At 40.3% G+C, this 20565-nt stretch overlaps 1 protein-coding gene across 1 annotated transcript; it reads right to left on the minus strand.

The window, feature by feature from the left end:
- Nucleotides 1-1144: 1144 nt before the first annotated feature.
- On the minus strand, nucleotides 1145-19882 carry rps6ka4 (ribosomal protein S6 kinase, polypeptide 4). The gene is made up of 18 exons (XM_050040185.1): nucleotides 18912-19882; nucleotides 17146-17217; nucleotides 16615-16682; nucleotides 14891-15041; nucleotides 14568-14683; nucleotides 12832-12939; nucleotides 12635-12715; nucleotides 11092-11195; nucleotides 10699-10849; nucleotides 10430-10591; nucleotides 9798-9923; nucleotides 9044-9177; nucleotides 8839-8932; nucleotides 8518-8688; nucleotides 6159-6350; nucleotides 5911-6070; nucleotides 5052-5215; nucleotides 1145-4956 (listed from the first exon to the last, which is right to left on the minus strand). The coding sequence occupies exons 1-18, from the start codon at nucleotides 18997-18999 to the stop codon at nucleotides 4738-4740; spliced, it is 2361 nt and encodes a 786-aa protein (XP_049896142.1). The 5' UTR covers nucleotides 19000-19882; the 3' UTR covers nucleotides 1145-4737.
- Nucleotides 19883-20565: the final 683 nt, after the last annotated feature.

A 20565-nucleotide genomic window follows, 5' to 3' on the forward strand; every position in this document is an offset into this window, starting at 1 on the left:
ACTTTGATACCAAAACCAAACCTTTATTTATTGATTACTTACAAAGCCCAGAGAGGCCTTGCTTCAAGTTAAATAACAGATCTTTTATTGCCTTATGTTCCTTCTCGCACCCCAAGATCCTCAGATGCATCTTTTCCAGTTGTCCCGAGGTCTAGATTTTGCATGTAATTTATGGAAATACTGTGAGTATTGTGTGCTTAGAGAATCACTGTGAGTGAGTGACGTGTACTGTTCTGCATTTTGTACATTTGGATTATTTTTTTCAATGTTTTATGGAACATAGAAAGCATATACAGAATTACTCTACTCCAAAGTATATTGTTACTTTTTTATTTTTTTTTGCTGCCCTGTCACATACCAATTACAAGCTACCCCAAAATACTTAAAATGAAAAGTAATTCTTCTAATTTATGGCTCACAATAATGTCTCACAATGAAAAAGTATGGGTATAATATGCATTTCCTGAATCCTTAGAGTCCTGAGAGTATTCCAGTTTCTGAGTTTTGTGTTCCTGATGTTCCTGGATGTCACAGTGCTAAAAGAAAAGAATATCATTTTGGCAAAAATTATGTAAAAATGTGTGTCATTGACTGTTTGAAGGGCTACGGTTACCTCAGTATTTGTCAGAAAGATTCAGAGTTAGGCTTGAATGAAAGCCAAGAAGGTCCCCTTTAAAATGACAAATGAATGAAAAATGTCCTGACCATGAGTCTAAACCAGGATATGCACCAGTGTCTAAAATGCACAATAGTTGAGGGGGTGGTTCACTACATGAGCTGGTTACTGTGACACAGCTGCCATTCAGGAATGTTTATCATACTAAAATATCATCTACAGACATGGACATTTTCATAAATTATTTATAAGTTTTGCCACCTTGAGTGGTACCAACAAATGAAACGCTGACTGAAAACTCCTCGTGTTGCTTTAAAGAGAGCTTTTCCCTTGTTATTAAATAGGTACGTTTTTAGAATGGCTTTTGTCGAATAAAGCGGTTATCAAACTTCCTGTATAATTTATTTTGTTTGCACTTACTGATAATGGATCTCAGTGTCGTTGCTGCTGACATTGCTCAACCTGAGCGCTCTCATTGCGAGCATTCACACAACAAATACAACACTCAAAAGACAAAACACACAACCGTCTATTTAAAAGTTTATTTTGCACCAACCAAAAAAATCTTGATGCAAAAGATAAATTCCCAGTTACAACATCAGTGACAGTGCATCTCAGTAAAATAGTAATGCTCAAAAAAAAAAAGAAAGAGAAAAGGAAAACATATCATTTACTACAACAAAATAATATCAACACCAATAAAAGCACAGTTCCTTAAGTAAAAATTTCAATGTTCAAACACGAACAACCAGTTACCTTTAAAACAGACAAAGGCGGCAAACAACAACAAGGAAATAATACAGTAACTTGCAATAATGCTTCATCTGGTACAGAAATTTCTGGTACAGCCAACCTCCCAGCACCATTCACCCTTTCACACAGCCACATACACACGCACACACACACACACACACTCATGGCGCTGGTACACAAGAGCCGATTTAATCATCAATCCCATTACCACAGCATTAAAATCAATTACATGTAATAAATATCAGTGAAAGCACCTTTAAAGCTGAAATGTGTTTAATTGATCAACTGACTGTGCAACATGTAAAAAAAAAAAGTCCAATAAAAATACATCAGGAGACTAAAATACCATTTAAACATTTTTCAAATTTTAAATCATTACATACATCTTTTTTTGTTTTCTTTAAATCAAGGATGAGTATATACAGATCTCGCAGGATGGTCTCATCAGAAAAACCATTTTAAAGTCATGATTAAGTGTCTGTAACATTATTTCAAATTCAAAGCCCTACAATGTTTTAAAACCATCTGTAAAAAGACATTTTGGTGACCCTTACAGCCCAGGTGACAACAAGCTGAGCATAATATCAAAGACTATATTAGATTGTGTTTGTGATAGCCGCATATGGCGCTGGTCTGAAAAGGCAAAAAAAAAAAGAGAAATACCCTTTAAAAATTCACAAGCTCAAGGCGATGTACACGCAAAATCACCAAAATGGATTTTGCTACGTGCAAACACTCGAGCTGCACTTGGTAGCATTGAAACATTCTGCGTGACATTAGTGAGATACCAAGATACCAAAATATAGAAAAAGTTCTTACAGTTCATCATCACGACAGATTAGCATGCTGGAAATCTTCAGAGCGGCACAATAACGCGAGTAATAATATCAACACCAGCAAGTATGACGAGAAAATCGCGCTTGATTTCATGACTGTTTCTGTGTCTTCATCTCTGCTACCGTTGGACACTTGGTTAGTACTGCGACCACTTCAAGTCAAACTATGATTGTTTGCCAAAAATACTTCATCATCAGAGCAATCGATGAAGACGTGCGCCCCGCGTTGTGTTCAAAGGGATATGTAGAGTTGGTAGTGTACTGTAGGTGCAACAGTCAGTGCCCTTCGGACTGACACAGTTAGAACTGCATCCAGTAGAGAACTACAGCATCCTCTGCTCTCAAGGTTTTACATATCCTAAGCATTTCCCTCTGCGCTCAGTCCTTCCAGCAATTTGCCTTTTTTTAATCATTTACATTCTCTGCAAAAAGTGCAACAACAAAAAATTCTAGGTTCATACAAAACTACTATCCGACTACATGTGGCACCTGTGGCCAAAGTTTTGCAGATTTTTGCCAAAAATTACACATGGCAAAGTTCAAAATTACGGAGCACCTAAAGTCCAAAAAGGTGATATTTTCTATCTTGTGCACACAAGTTATCTTGCGGGAACTAATTATTACCTGTTGCACCAGGTTGTTACCTTGTGGGAACAATGTGTTATTTTGTGCAGATAAGTTATCTTGTGAGAACAAATTATCTTGTGGGAATAAGTTCTTATCTTATGTAGGCAAATTATCTTGTGGGAACTTTCTTGTGGGAACAAATTGTTATCTCAAGGGAACAAGGTCTTATTTTGTGTAAACAAATTATCTTGTGGGAACAATCTTGTGGGAACAAATTATTATCTTGTGGGAATAAGTTCTTATCTTATGTAGGCAAATTATCTTGTGGGAAGAAATTCTTATCTCAAGGGAACAAGGTACTATCTTGTGGGAACAAATTATTGTCCTGTTGGAACAAGGTCTTATCATGTGTAAACAAATCATCTTGTTGGAACTATCTTGAGGGAACATATTATCTCGAGGGAAGGGAAGTTCTTACCTTATGGGAACAAGTTCTTATCTTATGTTAACAAATCATCTTGTGGGAACTATCTTGTGGGAACAAATTATTATCTTGAGGGGAACAAGATATTATCTTGTGGGAGCAACTTCTTATCTTGTATAAACAAATTATCTTGTATGCTATCTTGTGGAAACAAATTATCTAGAGGGAACAAGCTATTATCTTGTGTGAACCAGTTATCTTGTGGGAACAAATTATTATCTTGTGGAAACAGATTAGAATTTTCTGAGAACCATCTTGTGGGAACAAATTATTATGTTGTGGGAACAAGTGATTATCTTGTGCATACAAGATAATCATTTGTTCCCACAAGATAATAACTTATTTCTACAATAGTTTGAGCACACAAGATAATAGGCAAAGTTGTGGGAACAAGTTCTTAACTTATGGGAACCTTATCTTGTGGGAATAAATAATTATCTTGAAGGAACAAGTTATTATTTGCAAAAACAAGCTATTATCTTGTGGGAACAAATTATCTTCTGGGAACTATCTTGTGGGAACAAGTTATTATCTTGTGAACACAAGATAAAAACAGACAAGTTGTGCTCACAAATAATGGCTTGTTCCCACAAGATAAAAAGTTGTGTGAACAAAATTAATAACTTGTTCCCATAAAATGATAAATTCTGTACACAAGATAATAAATTGTTCCCAAAAGATAATAACTTATGCACACAAGGTAATGGGCTAACTTGGGTAAACAAGATAATTGACTTGTTTCCAGATGATAACAGGCTAATTTGTGCGAATAAAATAATAACTTGTTCCCACAGGATAATAACTTGTAAACACAAGATAAAAAGTAATACCTTTCAGGACTTTAGGGGCTCCATACAAAATAACTATATGCAATCTACAAAGATACAAAGAACTGAGCCTGCAAATTCCTGGAAGGACTTTTCATTTGCTATGTGCAACTCTGAGTGTATTCACAACGGCTCAATTGATATATTCACTGCTTTGCTGTATATATGTATATGTATATGTATATGGCTTCTGCTCATTTATGGCTCCTTTTTCCCTTTATCCCTATATAGCCAGGCACTGTTTCTTACCCACAGTGAAAACAGGTAAATGTCTCGTTTTTAACTTTTAGTGTGTGATGTCACCATGTTATGGTGAGTGAATACTGAGTAATAATATTTTTCTCAAGGCCACAGATTTCTGTACATCTTAAAGATGCCAAATTAGATTTCTACCATCTTCTATTCCATTAGCTCAAGGAAAATACAGTTTGGTTCGGGGAGAATGTGGCATGATGAACGAAGGTGCTTTGCTGTAAAAAGGTGGAATTCAATTCAATTGAAATTGAAAGCGAAATACTAACCTAAACCAGTTTTTTGGTTTGTCAGGTTGGTTTTTTTGGAACGGAGTGACCCTATCACCACTGGAGGACATCTTGTCTCCAGTTTAAGCTCATACCTCTTCGTTTCCTTCTGTTCTCTCCCCGGCTGTTTAGGCTAGCTCTGCTTTGGGGTCACAGTTTGCTTTGGCTGTGTTTTAGATGCTGTTGCAGATGCAGAAGCAGAGGAGGATGTGGAAGAAGAGGAGGAGGAAGAAGATGAACTCCATCGGGTCTCTACACCTGTACTTGTCATCTTCAGCTTTCTGCGTTTTGCGAGGGGAGCATTATCGACACTCTTCAGAAAGAAGCCCTCTCTCTTACCACGGTTGAAAGCCTGGTGAGAGACAGATAGGACCAAAGAACAGTATGATCAAACACATCAAGTTCATGAACTAATCTATTTTGAGAACAAATTTTGTACACCATTACCTTGTAGGTGGCGTTGACATAGGTGCGGACAGTAGGCCCACTAGACTCCAGCACATCCGGAGTGCACAAAGGAGTGGTGGACATGGATGCTCCGCCCTGCAGCCAGCTGTTCTCTTTCAGATCAGAGAGTTTGAGACGCATCTCTGGGTCCACTGTCAGTAGGCCTTAAAACATAGAGGACATTGTCAAAGAGCGAAGAAACATGAGGTGCGTCGCAACACAAAAACCACAAGCAAAAAGCTTCATTCTCCCTAAAAACAATTACAAAAAGGTGCCTCCAGTTGCTAAAATGCTTTCTGTGTGATCAGGGCCTAACACGCCTCAAAATACATATCACATGACCATTTACATACACTGGGCATGCACGTGCCAGTGTAAAAAGGAAGCAGATTGTCTACTCTGCAGTTGGTTGGTTAGTTACAGAAAATATTAGAAATATTATAAATGTAATATACATTTTGAATCTGAAGCCGACGAGGGTGGCACAAAATGGACCACAGTCACTAACACCACACACCCTTTTTTTTTTTTTTTTTATACCTGTCACTCGCTTTGAAAGAGGAACGGCTGATTCATGAAGGTAAAATGAGGTGTTCTCTACACATTACATCCTCATTACACTAAATAAGGTGGCAGTTGTCTGAAAGGGAGGTCACCACAGAGCTGAAGGGTAAATGGCCATTGCTAATAACAACCTTCAGTATACTGCTCCAATCCGGTGTTTGGCTTAATATCAAACTGCTTTGAATTTTATTTACACCTGCCTAACACTACTGTGTCCTGTGTTGGTTATGTCATGTGCCCCTAATTCCTAAAGCCAGCTGCAAATGTGTCACTTCAAACGTACTACATCAAATACCTTTAACGAGCTCTTTGGCATCCTCCGATACGCCCTTCCAGGCCTCCCCGTCCAACGAGAAATCACCCTCCTTAATCTTTTGCATGATGTCAGCAGCATATGATGAGGTCATCCCCCGCTGCTCGCTCTGAAATGGCACCTGGCCTGACAGCATGGTGTACTGATGAAAACACACGCAGAGACTCATTAGTACTTCAGTTTGCCTTACCGACTGATGCGACCGAATCAGCGGTTTTAGATTAAATTACCAGGATGACCCCGAGACTCCAGAGGTCGCAGGCTTTGTCGTATCCTGCACTCTCAAAAAGTTCAGGTGCAGCGTACTGCAGCGTGAAGCAGGGAGTCTGCAGGGGGGCGCTGCCTGCGGGGCACAGGCGGGCAAATCCAAAATCTATTACTTTGAGCATGGAGTCCTCCCCCTCGTCTGCGAAGAGCACATTCTGCAAGGGAAACAAATAAGATCAATCATTGTCCTCTCTTATTTTTCCCAACTTTTCACACCCAGGGCTCCAAATTTTCTGACAGAACAAAGAGTACTAAACACTAAATACTAGAACCACTGCTGAAAACTGCAAGTATGTGATCCTGAGCTCAATGAATGCATTGCCTGTGTGTATGACATTTTTGTGCCCATCGCAGCACATGTGGTGCAAAGGTAGGAGTAGAGGGCAAACAGATGGGAGTTTTATTTAAATGAGGCAAAATTAGTTGTTGATATTGTGGTGAAAATGAGACTGGATGCCGTAGGACAACAGCTATTTCCACAACACTCATCTGACCATGATTCATCATTTGGTGATTCTGTCAACAAGCGCAAACTCAATGCTTTAGCAGAATGTGCAGGAATTATGGAATAATGTAGATAAACCATTTTAATTAAAAACGCTCCCACCAGTAAAAGCATTTAGATTGGCATCAAAAATAAAAGTTTATGCGATTACGACAGGCGTCTCTGCGCAGAACTGAAAGTTAATGGGTGATTCTTACCACTATCTGTCATTCACAGCTGCTTTATACTATATGAAAGCCCTCTCCTTCAGTTAATTAAATCCCACAGCCATCTGAAGACGGCAGGGTATGTGTGTGATAAATCTGCAGCCTTCATTTTGAAAAGTGCTGCACCGCAGTGGAGACATTATGCACTGTTGTCCACTGCGTTTACCTCGATTAAATCATGTGCGGTAATGCTGCAAAGTAACCACACTAACGTCCCCACACATCAAAGTGGTCACTTATGACTCCATATTCAGCCAGTGTGGACCAGATTTCCTGAGGGTACACAGGACACATGCAGCTCACAGTGGAATAATACTGAGACAATTAAAACTTCAGTCTGTTCTCGTTCCCACTAATTCTCTCTCTCACCATATTACTTGGGCCAGTAATTCCACATGCCATGGCTTCCTTTCTAACATCTAACTTATCTGGAAAAAGTTTCATTTTTTAATTACTGAAATGTATTTTTAATTTTAATGTCAAACGGTAGAATTATGGATGTAATGAGTTTGGACTGATGTTTTAATATGAGCAGAATTATACATGCATGTGCACCAGAGTTATTATAGTTTTGTATTTTTAATTAGTTCTTATTTTTATTTCATTTGAATTTTTGTTTTTTAATTCAGTTTAGTTTTAGTTTTTCTATTATAATAGGTGGGATATTTTTCACAGGCAAGTTTTAACAGGACAGTCCACCCCAAAAGCAAAAATACATAATTTTCCTCTTACCTGTAGTGCTATTAATCAATCTAGATTGTTTTGGTGGGAGTTGCTGTGTTGGAAATAGCCACAGTAGAGATGTCTGCCTTCGCTCAAATATAATGGAACTAGATGGCACTCGGCTCGTGGTGCTTAAAGTCTAGAAAAAATACATTTGAAAAACTCAACAGCAATGTCTCTTTCCAGAAATCATGACCCGGTTACTCAAGATAATCAACAGACCTTGTTGTCAGCAGTTTCATGTAGAAACTATTTTCTTTCTACCGAACTACACCCACAAACCACCAGTCACCACGCAGAAGGAAGCATGCATCTCCTGCTAGCTCACCTAGCACCAACACCACCACAGCCATGCTGTCAGGAGCACGAGCCTCTCATCTATGAGTAGATGCACACTTCCTTCTGTGCGGTGGTACTGTTGGAGTGCGCAGTTCAAAGAAAGAAAACAGTTCCTACATGAAACTGCTCACACAAAGTTTTGTGGATTATCTTGAGTAACCAGGTCATGACTTCTGGAAGGAGACATTGTTGTTGAGTTTTTCAAATGTATTTATTGGCACTTTGAGCACCACAAGCCGAGTGCCATCCAGTTCCATTATACTGGAAAGAAGGCAGACATCTCTACAGCCGATATCTCCAACACTCGGCATCTCACACCAGAACAATCTAGCTTTAATAGAAAGCACTATAGGTAAGCAGGAAAACGTGTGGTCATGATTTTGGGTCTTTTTTTTCCAATGAGAGACTGTGTATATTATATGGCATTCACGTCTACCAAAAATGTTTTGTGCTGGTCAGGGGGTATTGGCTGAAAAACAATTTAAAACTGGAAAAAGTTTGAGAACAGCTGTTCTGAGGAATGAATCAAGCCATTAAAGCCCAGCTCACCTCTGGTTTGAGGTCTCTATGCACGACTCCCGCCTCGTGCATGAAGCTGACGGCTGACACCAGGCTCTGTAACAGCTGACTGGCCTCCGCCTCTCCAAAGAGTTTCTTCCTCTTGATTCTTTCCAGCAACTCGCCACCTCGCAGAAGCTCCATCACTAAATATGTGTGGTACTGAGAGAGAAGAGAAAAGTTTATGATTCTTTTGTTGTCCCACATTGCTGAAGTTTCCATCCTTGAAAGAACATACAGTATCTTCATGATTTAATCTGTTAATGTTATGTAACTGTACATGTCACCCTATGTGGGTTTCCTCCACTGTACCTGATCAGTATAGACTTCATAGAGCTTGACGATATTTGGGTGACTCTCACATTGCCTCAAAGCAGCGATCTCCCTCTGGCTGTTTGCCTCCATTCTAACACAGTCAGCACAGCCAGTTAACAACAAGACTTATACAATCAGATGGTTCAGTGAGCACACAAACTCAAACCTCTTACTATCACAGTGTAGCAGCATCTGAACTCACCTGCGGCTGACGATCTTGACAGCATACTCGTGGCCGGTCTGCTTGTGTCGGCACTTCCTGCACACCGAGAAACTACCCTCGCCGAGGGGCGGCCCGTGAAGACACAGCTCATAGTGCTGAAAAAACTGGGATTCCTGAACAAAGAAGGGATGATGGCATGAGTCACACTGAGCTGTTATTTAAGCGAGACGTGCTGAGTTTGTTTGTCTTTTCCTTATGCAATAGGACATAGCTTCCAGCAGTGTAAGAAGGATTTTGATGTGCACCGACCAAAATGAGATACAACCCGAAAGTCAATATTTATGCACTGAGAAAGGTCTGCTTCAGAGAACCATGTTTAGATTTATATAAAGATACATTTACACTCATATGAAACCCTGCTTGTCATCAACATCTATCCTTGCATACTGTAGGATTGAAACAGATGCTATAATAATCTAAATGCTATCAAACAGTCTCCTCATAATTGTGATATTTCTTTAACATTACCTAGCCTTCGACAAAATGCGACAAAACATGCTGCGCAATAAGGTCAGACAACCTTGGTTAATTTTGCTCGACTAGGCTAAATGAACTAGTTTCTCTTCCTCTCTTCCTTCCTGTCTGCCCTTATTAACAAACACCGCTGAGTATTTTTAAATGCTGTTTTACTTCTACCTAGATTACTGCCTCTCTACCATAAAGCAACAACTAATACCCACTTTAAACCAAAAATGGCTTTATGAGTCAAGATCAGCTGGTTCAAGAGCCGTACCTCTAACATTGCACTGCGCTGGACAGAGGCTGAAGCAGGACGCTCAGCACCAATCTGGGATTGCACAAAGTCTCCCATGACCGCGTTCTTGTTGAACAGGATGGAGGGAGCAATAAAGGAGTAACCCTGAAAGAACAGAGAGGTAATGTTAGGCGTAGTAGACTTTGAATAGTCTGCTATAAGAAGGAGAGAGAAAACAGAGTGCCTAAAACCACACACGCAGCTGACAGGCTTTTAACTACAGCTAGCCATCATTCTCACATTCACCCCTGTTCTTGCATCCCTCCACTGGCTTACACTGCATGACCTTGCCCCCAATTACATTTCTGATCTCTTCGTTCCTTATTCTAATTCTCAACCACTCTGATCCTTTTTTGTCCATCCCCAATTCAAACTGCTTAACAAAGTTATGGTGCCTTTGCTGTTTTAGCCCCAACCCTCTTAATTTTACTTTATTTATTTGTTCATTTATGTTTTTGTGTTTGTGAAGCACTTTCTAAATGTGTATTTTACAAAGCGCTACATAAAAAATGCTTTACTTACTTAATGGATTATTTTCAGATGGTAGTTAAAGGTAATTTATTTTGAAAATCCCAATTATGAGGGTCAAGGTTGAGAAAGTAAGGACCAACCTGGAACAGGCGGTCAGTGCTTGGCGGCGTGCTCGCCGGAGAGTAGACGGGATCCATCCCGGTGAACTCCTCAGCAAAGTTCCCCACGTCGAGTTCGCTCTTCAGCTCTGGCTTGAACGGACTTTGCACCTTCTTCTGTGCTAGGTCGGCCCAGTTCAGTCCCTGTTACGAAACAAAAAAGCAGAAGGGAAGAGTTATGGATGAATGCGAAGAGGTGACAGGCAGGGAAAGAGAGAATGTGAATGACTGGCAGTTGAGGTAGAAAGGACCTTGAAAAAGGAATGTGCTTTGATGTCTTCAGACCCACGCGGTCCAGAGCCCAGCCTCTTGTGGGGATCTTTCACCAACAGCTTCCTCAGCAGGTCCTGAGCAGTGGATCCAATCATAGAGGGGAACGGTGGATCACAGCGCAAAATACGTCTGACAGAAGACAGGTGGGGGAGATGGTCAGTGAAATAAAATAATTTTGTTAACATAGTACCCTCATAGAGCAGCTTTAAGAACTGCACTGTGTAAAGGATAACCACATGTATAATTACAATTTGTGTTGGATTGATTAATGAGAGACGGTATAATGCCTGAGATAATTGTTACGACCTGAGAATAAGGAAGGCTGATCATTTGAATACATGTTCAAAGAAGATGGAGTCAACTGCACTCACTTTGACACCTCACTCTGGGAGTTCCTCTCGCCCTCCAAGGTAAACGGAGACGCTCCCGTCAGAAGCTCAAACATCAGGATCCCAAGGCTCCACCAATCTACAGACTGAAGAAGAAGACAGGTAAACAAAAAAACATTACATAAAAGAAAGAGCACAAAACAAAAGCAGATAAGGCACCCATTGTGTATTTATTCAGTGGAACCTGTGTTGTCTGTTATGATACTGGTTGCCTTCAATAACCAAAGATGTCAATCTTATCTTTGATCTAATGTATGAGTCTTAGCTCAGACCGTATTCAAAGTAGATGTTATTAATAGACTTTTACATGCCATGGGTAGGCACCACAGTTACCAAAGTCATTACGCTTACAGCATTAAAGTGTGTGAATGGGTTGCAGGTGGGTGAAATAATATGTAATTAATAAGGAAAATCTTAATGACATTCTTTAAAATGTGAACATAGCAGAGAGCAGAGCAGAGAGCAGAGCTGCTGTCCGACTGCACATAAAGATTTATTTATGCATGAGGAGCAGAGTAACCTCACTGACTTATTCAGAAGCTAAAAGTTAAGTTCTGTTTCTTCCATCAAGTTTATAACTAGTTTTTAGTTTTGCTGCCATATTGGCTGCAGTGCATTACTGCTCTCACTGCATTACTCTCCCATTTTCCAAATCTCCTAACTTAGTCCTAGCTTAGGAGTGACTTAGAAAGGTTTTCATAGCAACACTGAGCAAGAAAGGGATAGAAACTTTTACCTTAGTGAGGAGGTGTGGTTGACCCTGTTTTTAGGTAAGACACATTCTTTTAACAGATGTGATTGGTTGTCACAGACACGCCCTTTTGTGAGCCTACAAGGTGTGGACACCCAGTGGAGATGAAATGAACTGCTGACTATGAAAGTGTTGTCATTGTTAGTGTGATCACTCTGCTGATGGAAGGTTGAGACAGACCAAAGTCATCACTGCTGCACTTTTCCAGTTTTCCAAATATTTTAGTATTGTGATCATTTTATTTCTGGTGGTATAGTGTTAGGTGGGAAATGTGTGTGTATCCCGAATGACATCAACCACACATATCCTCGCACGATCTAATCTGTTTTATTTCATTTGCTCACTGTCATCCAGCGTTTGGAGAATATTTCTCATACCTCTTTGTGTTTTGTCTTTAGTCTTTACTTCCACCATTTTCTCTTCTGCTTAAGAAACTCTTAAGCCTCTTCAAAGTCCTCCTTCACTCTTGAATTCAAGTTACGCCCAAAACACACCTAATGATTAATTAAGAGACCACATACAACCCCTTTGCCCTGCGGGCCTCGCTTTACGCCCAGATTATGCACCATTTAACTAGCAAAAGTGGTTGGACACGCCCTAAATGCACTTGCACACAACACTTCAGACCATGAGCTATAGATTATTTAAATAAGGCCCTAAGTCTTTGACTGCAATTTACCAGCTCCTCACCTGTCACCACTTAAAATCTTGAACATTACCAAAATATATGAGCACTGAACAACAGCGCTTACTGTCTCACCAAAATATATTTACCTTGCCATGCCCAGATTTCCCCCTGATGATTTCAGGTGCCATGTACTCAATGGTACCACAGAAAGAGTACGTCCTTTCCTTCTGTAATGGGGAGACAGGGAAGATAAAGTATTATGATAAAAACAAATCCTATATGAACAAAAAGTTGTCATGATCTTCATCAATATGTATAGATTTTTTGCATTGTGCTGACATACCTCTTCTTCCAGAAACTCCTTGCTGAGCCCAAAATCTGTCAATACCACATGGCCGTCACTGTCAAGAAGAATGTTTTCCAATTTGATGTCTCGGTACACGATGCCAAGCTGAACAAAACAAAACAAAAGTGAAAACTTTCTAGTTACATTCCTGGTAAGTGCAGGATTGTGTGAGCAGAGATGGTACGCAGTATCAATCTGACCCAACTCTATTCAGTAGTTCTTATCTTGTCAAAGCAAACAACTGTCCAAACAGCGACACAATCTAAAGTGCAACCCTTAACTGCAACATTACCTCAGGAAATGAGAATACTAATCACCAAGGGTGCTGTTGCATAGATGGTGTTATTTGATACTATTCAAAGGAACAAGGCATCACAGTCAACGTTATGTTGTTTGGGTGAAGAAGAAGAAGAAGAAGAAGAAGAAGAAGAGACTTTGTCTATGTGTATTTATCTGCTATTAAAGGGGCAGGTTAAAACACATCATATCACATCCAGATACAGCATATAAAAACACATTTACATAAAAACGCAATACACAATAGAGGCGACATTAAAAGGAGCACCAGGTAATCGACACTGAGGACTGAATCGAGGTTAAATAAACAGATATAAAATGCTTTGTGCTGAGATAGCAAGCTGGCTTCAAAGGGTGGCATTCTTTATTGATTAGGATGTTTTATGCCAACAGGGATAAACAGCTGTTTTGAGCCAATTTGGACAATCTGAGTGAATGATGATTTTTACACAACCTGCAAGAATCTACTATTTTGAAAGTTTTATAATGTCAAGAGATGCAGTGTGAATCTAGTTTGTCTTCTTTGTCAACTTCCATGCTGTGGTTTGTGCACATCAATTTAAAAAAAAACACCATGCCTATCTTTCAATGCCAAAGTTGCTGACCTGGATTTAGAGCAACATTTACAACCACAGTCGTTTTTTAACATTAACCACTGTGTAACCACTTTAGTGAGCATGAGATTTCAGGTCGTTAAGAGCCCAAAGGGGACTTCCTGCCCAGCACCAAATGACAGACAAAGTCAGCGAGTATCTGCTGAAGACAGTCAAACATTTTGCAGTTAAAGGTTCAATTATTTAAAGATACACTAAGCAGGATTTTCCTAAAAAAAAAACAATGTATAGACTCACACACAACAAATCCCTCTCAACCACTTATAACCCAATGTAAGAGTATGACGCTGTATTTTTCTGCAGAGACTATGCTGTCTGTATTCAGAACGTTTATGGGCATGCATCCCGACAACGCTCAGGTGATGCCGGGGTTTTACAAAAAGGAACCAGCAACCAGACGCCACATCAAAAGCAGTAGGCTTCCAATAGACGCAACGCCGAAAACATGCAAATATAGTGAAGCGAAACACCAAACGAGAGTAAAGCCGGGGTTGGCTTTTACTTTCACTCTCACTGGCTGGTGTGTTTACAAACAGTAACTGACAATCCTGCATAGTGTACCTTTGACCAAGGAGTTGGTGGTGACCACTAAAAATAACACCTGTGTTTGTCAGGACTCCAACTGGGTGATAATGTTGCTCTGTGTCTGCTATATGTGTGTAACTATGCAACTGCTTTCCAACAAACCAGCCATAACAATATATAAGGTGATAGGTTGGTGCAGTGTCTCTGTAAGTTTGCATTGTCTTCCTTCTGCTCCCTGGTTTCCACAAATGGATAAATGTAGCTTTAAGTTATAGAGCTGGAAGAAGGGACACCCACCTTGTGCAGGTGCTCCAGAGCCAGGATGATTTCCCCGATATAAATCCGCACCGCCTCCTCAGGAAAGTGATCCCGCTGGTACAAATGAGTGAACATCTCCCCACCGCTCACGTAGTCTGTACTCACACACACAGGCAAATACACAGGGAGCTTGAATAGACATGGTACAAAAATTACATACAACACACATTATGCACATTATGCACAAAATACCAACAGACAAACGGTAATAGACAGAAACATAAAGAGAACATCTATTCAGCACTGCAAGACTGAGAAAACAGAAAGTTCTCCATATGAGGCTGTATTGTGCCATCACTCACCCAGGATGAGATGTAGTTTGCTCTGCGTCTGAAAGGCGTAGTGGAGCGTGACCAGGAAAGGAGACTGGCGGATGTGCTCCAGCACCTGCCTCTCAGTGCGAGTGTGTTCTGTTGTCTTTGCCTTTTGAACGATGGCTGCTTTTTTTAACACCTGGGGTAGTCATCAAAATGAAGTTACTGTAAATAACCTTCCCATCAGCATATTAAGTCAACACCAGGAAAATCGAGACAACCTTGATAGAACAATGTGTCTATCAATACAGCAGCTAAAAAAGACATCGTGTACATAATATTATCTGCCTGTGAGACAACTCTGCTTCAGACACATCAATATAATTTTCTCTGTGCAAGTACACAAATATATTTTGAATAAAAGCCAAATCAGTAAATCTTTTACATGAAAAAGATTGTACAAGATTTCCCACCTTGAATTATTTTCTTTTATCTAAATCAGAGACCCTGTTTACACTTGGTTTTAAAATGTGTCTTGGCTATCGGATCACAAGTGTACAGCGCTAAATACAAGTTTAAACAACCACCGAAGTGTCTGGGACGCATCTGACTACTTATCTTTGGTAGTGTAAAGTACCAGACAGGATTAGTTTTACATAGGGATGTGGACTAATGTCAGTTTACCACAGGATGTCTGTAATATAAATATCCAATTCGCACGGGACAAGAAATCTCCGTAATTCTACCAGAGATGGGAGTGGTAACTCGGTTTGCCCCCTGGCGTCACCTCCCTGTCGGCATGTGCGTACTACGTTGCTTCCTGTAAGCATCAGCTGAAGGATAATAATAATTAATGATTAGCCCAATATGAAATATTGCCCATGATCAGGATTGTGTGTACACAACGATTAGCAATATGGATTTATATTAGGCCTACCTAACACAACCAGAAGTCTCTAGGCTCTGAAAAGTGCTCTCTTCTCAACCTTTTTGATTGGTCTCCCACATAGGGCTATGCGATCATTAGAAGAATGTCCACTATCACGACTGCCGACAACACTGAACGCTTCTTCAAGTGCCTCCATCATCGAAAAAACGCGGAAAACTAGTTGTAAAGGCGGAAAAATTACTGTAAATAGGATGTGACTCTGAACCGTTTTACAGAAGGTAAAAGCCGCCGTAATGTTTACTGATATTATCTATAATGATTACAGACATGGCACGTTCGGATGGGACTAAAATCCCTGGTAAAAATTACTTTATCCCACGTCTCCACATTAAACTAATCCTGTCCGAATAGTGCTTAAGAGCTAATGCGTCCTGATGTGTCCCTGACAAGGACGTCACAGCAGAATAGGTCATCAGTGCAGGACGTGGTGGTTGTTTTGGTGACATAACTTGCCTGTTTTACAATGATTTGGACAAAGACTTGCTTGACCATCCATCGTTGTGCCCCATGGAAGGATATGTGTGGATTCTGCTGACAATAATATCTCCAGCTGCACTGACACAACTGCTAACACGACATGAAAGGCTGTAGACATAATAACAGCCCTTTGACCTTCGAGTGCAAGTGACGTAGGTAGTGACGATATGTGAACAGAGGTGGTCAGCTGGAGACGCATTATAGACGCAGGTGTGAATGGCTATAGGTTTCAGCTGTCCACTCGTGTTCAGATCACCAAAATGCATTTCTTAAAAAAATGTAAACAGGGTCTAACCAACCTGTCTGTGATCACATTTAGTTTAATATCTTAGACAAACGGTCTCACCTTCATAGCGTACAGCTGGCCCACATCGTGACCGGTGTTCTTCCTGACCAAAAACACTTTTCCATAAGCTAGACAAAGACAAACAAACATTTCATCCAATCGTTCATGACTTGACTTTCTAGCACAAAAGTGAAACTGAAGTGGAATATATGAAAACTGCACACCACAGCTTCTCAGATCTCTCATAGGTATTCATTGTGGATGAGATCTAATAACAGAGACATCGACAGCCTGTCTTCTAAACATTCAGATACTACTGTCTTGATCATTTGCAACTCCCAAATTCATGATATGAATGTAAAAAATGTTTTACCACAGCGTTTAAGTCATCAGGGACATTTTCTCCTCACAGTCTACACATACCAATTACAAACACTTTGTTGCCCTTGAGTTATTTAACCATGGCAGGGAAAATAAATCCTGTCTAATAATTGGAATATCTCATACTGACATCTTACTCAAGTTTTTCCATCAGGTTTAACTACAACTACAGTTATATTTCATATATTTCATGTTGACGTGGAAACTTACCTCCAGTGCCCAAGACTTTGAGCAACTCAAAGTTCTCCATGCCGACCCTCTCGGTGTGACCTGTGAGGTTAGCTAGCGGCAAAACAAAAATATCATGATCAAAACATGCAGTATATGCTTCATTTGAGAGCCCTGCAAACACAGACACTTTTGTTTTAAAAGGCCAGGCAGACACATTTCACAATTTGCACTGGCATCTCTTATTCTGAAACAGCTGTGAAACTTTAAGAGGTGGCATAATTTAGTTGTGAGTCAATTTAACCGAATGGATTCAACGCGTGTTTGACTTTCTGCATTCTTCAGAAAGAGAAACACTTAACGGCACAGTAAAAAAAAAAAAAAAAAAAAAAAAATTTAATACAAACGTGTACTTGATTGTTCCGATGACTCACTGTGTTACAGCTTAGAAGAATGTTGTCAGCTGCAGTGCTCTCTACAGATTCAGAGGTTGTTGCACTTCAGTCACTGTCTACACCCTTATCAATTAAGCATGGTAATACATTGCTCCTTTGACAGCTGATGACAGCACTGATTGCGGTTTATCTGCAACTAACCAGAAGTTTTCAGCAACTGAGGGAGTACACTACAGCGGTAGTTCTCTGCCTTATGCCATTCAGTACAGGCTGTCTTTAAAGATTTACACCGTGCATTCTATTTAAGGATACATATAATGTCCATAAACAAACTATAAGACAACAACAGGTTTGTTTTTTTTCGGTCTAGAGTTCAGACCAATTGAACCAAGTTCATTAAAAGGCAGTGCACCCATCCACAAGCTCCTCTGGTGTGACACACAGATGCTCAGCAAGCTTGGCACATGGGTGAGTAAGATCATGTGAAATGAACTTACTTACTTACTTATTACTTGGGTGTAAACTGAAGGATAAAAAATCCATTATCTACATCAGTGTTTTTTTCTTTTCTTTCGCTAGTAGGTCATCTTTGCTGGTGCTTTGCTGTAATTTGCTCCGTACAATAAAGCGATTAATTGTCCCACTCACGGCTTTCTCCTTTTACAGGTTATCATCTCTCACACTGGCTGCCAATCAGGGCTTTTAATGTGTCACATATTTATAATTTCCACGCATGAGTGGCGACAAATAAATAAATCACAGCTCGGCGGCACTGTTGTGCAGTGATTAGCACTGCTGCCTCACAGCAAGAGGGTTCCTGGTTCCTTCTGTGCCGAGTTTGCATGTTCTCCCCGTGTCAGCGTGGGTTTTCTCCGGGTACTCCCACAATCCAAAGACGTGCATGTTAGGTGAATTGGTGACTCTGAATTGCCCGTAGGTGTGAATGTGAGTGTGAATGGTTGTCTAAAATCAAAATTTCATTCATAAGTTTTTGTAAAGGTGCAGTTGCATGTGCGGTGATCACAAATTCCCACGGAATACCTGGATTAGCATCACGGCACATCATTTGAGAACCACATACAATGGGTGACTAAAACACGCAACACAATACAGTAGTAAAAAAAATACCTAGCATGAAGTATCTGTATTGAGAATCTCATTTTGTGTGTGATTTGGATTAAATGGGGTTGTGTTGGTCTGCATCATACTTTTAATTGTTTCTAATTGTTTGTATTTATATGTGGAGAAGCAAACATAGACCATAACCTCCAGCCTCAGACATGACTACATGTGGTCATTTCTAACTCTGACAGAGCCTCAGCTATTAAACAATTATACATTTTAATAGACTGAGTGAACTGCAGTGTGCAGGGGGGTTTATATTCGTAGTTATAAACAGTATAATTGACTTACCATTGGTGATTTGATGCTTGACGGTGCAGGCCTTTTCATTTGTTTTGGTATCGGAGTCATCGCTACTATCTGATGCGTCCCCAGGCATAACTTAAAGAAAAGTAGACTCTAGCCTATACAGTCTGTTTACGGTGAACCACGTAGCCAAATGTGTTGGCAGATACAAGACGTTAAACTAAACGCAATTACAAACATCTACTGAAGCCGCATGATGAGGAAAACAAGGATTACCGAAATGACCGGACAGCTGTGTTTTCTACACAATACTGCTGCCTTAACGTTAATCCCCATGCGTTTGACATCCTGGTGTTTAGCATTATTTATCTCATGTGATTGGGTGAATCAATAAGAAAACACAGACGCGTAGCTTTTCAGGTTACAGCTGTTCACTAGCTGCTGTTCGCCTAATTTCACTATTAGCTGGGAGAAAGATAATCAGCACTAACACTGCGTAATTGTGTGTTACTTACAGTGAAGTTTAAACAGCTAACGTTAGCATTAGCCGCTCAACAGCAGTCATTATTGATCAGTTAGCGGACGTTACTTAGTAATAACGCTAGTTTTAAATGACTGATCAAAAAAAACGCGTTATTACTCAGTCCACACACGAGATGCTAGTTAGTTAGCATACCTGCTACAATAACAAGATGTTACCTGGCTAGCCGGAATGGTTGTAGTCAATCAAACTAGCAGCTAGCTAGCGAATTGTTGCTGCTGCCCGTCAAAGTTTGATCGTTAGCTAGCGCTAATAGTTAGCTACGTTAACTGGCCTCTTCACATGCCAGCTATCAAACCATGTTGGAAAGGGGGCTGTGGGTAGGTCCTTGTCTTCTTTGTCTCCGCTAGAGCCGCGTTAATAGTTCGCGCATTGTAAAAATATTCATGCCTTAGTTTGTGTTTTTGTCAGCGGGTAGCTAACTGCTAACACCAGGATGCTTTCGACACAACCTGGGCGACGGTCGGTCACGTGAACACTCGGTGTGGGCGGAGCGACGTTGACCTCAGGAGACCCTGGTCAGATTAGATATTGTTTTAATAACGGTAACGGTAATAGGTGATTTATGTTTTTCCCCACACACTTATAATGAATCAAAGATAAATGATGGACATTTTTTCAGCATATAAGACTAAATAATTTAACATGAATGTCCAAATGGCTTTAAACACTGGCTCATAAGAGTGTTTGGGGGCCCTCAGAATTTAGTTACTGTTAAAGACCTACAGTTGACATGTATGCAAATACTTAGGGACTGTTTGTTATTTATGAGGGGGCAAGGGTGGTGCAAAAAAAGGGGGAGGCATGTCAACTATTTTTAAGCACTTGGAGGGACTTGTGTTGTTTATTTTGGCTCAGGGGAGGGGCATACAAATTTAAATGGTTTTAGTTTGTAAATATTTACTGCAGTTGTTCTTTTGCATGTTTTCTCTCAAAATCCCGCCCCTAGACGCAGACTGGCCAATCGTAACATAGCATCAGGCCGGCTCAGACCAGGGTCCGACATCAACTCAGCTGTGCTCCATTGACTCTAATGCAGTCATTTCAGATTTCCTTCATTTTCAGGCTGGTTTTGTGAATTTGGAGCTGATTATAACAGTGAAACAAAGACCGACCCTGCTGTACAGGAACCAGCAACCAGCTGTGTGTCATCACATT

The sequence above is a fragment of the Epinephelus moara genome, chromosome 3 (genome assembly GCF_006386435.1).
Source record: "Epinephelus moara isolate mb chromosome 3, YSFRI_EMoa_1.0, whole genome shotgun sequence".
In the NCBI taxonomy this organism is placed as follows: domain Eukaryota; kingdom Metazoa; phylum Chordata; class Actinopteri; order Perciformes; family Serranidae; genus Epinephelus; species Epinephelus moara.

Coding starts and splice junctions, on each gene's coding strand:
- rps6ka4 (XM_050040185.1), bottom strand. CDS start 18,999: ATGCCTGGGGACGCATCAGATAGTAGCGATGACTCCGATACCAAAACA. Junction 12,940..14,567: donor CTCTGGAGCACCTGCACAAG/GTGGGTGTCCCT, acceptor TGTTTTGTTCAG/CTTGGCATCGTGTACCGAGA. Junction 9,924..10,429: donor GCACTGACCGCCTGTTCCAG/GTTGGTCCTTAC, acceptor CTGTTCTTTCAG/GGTTACTCCTTTATTGCTCC.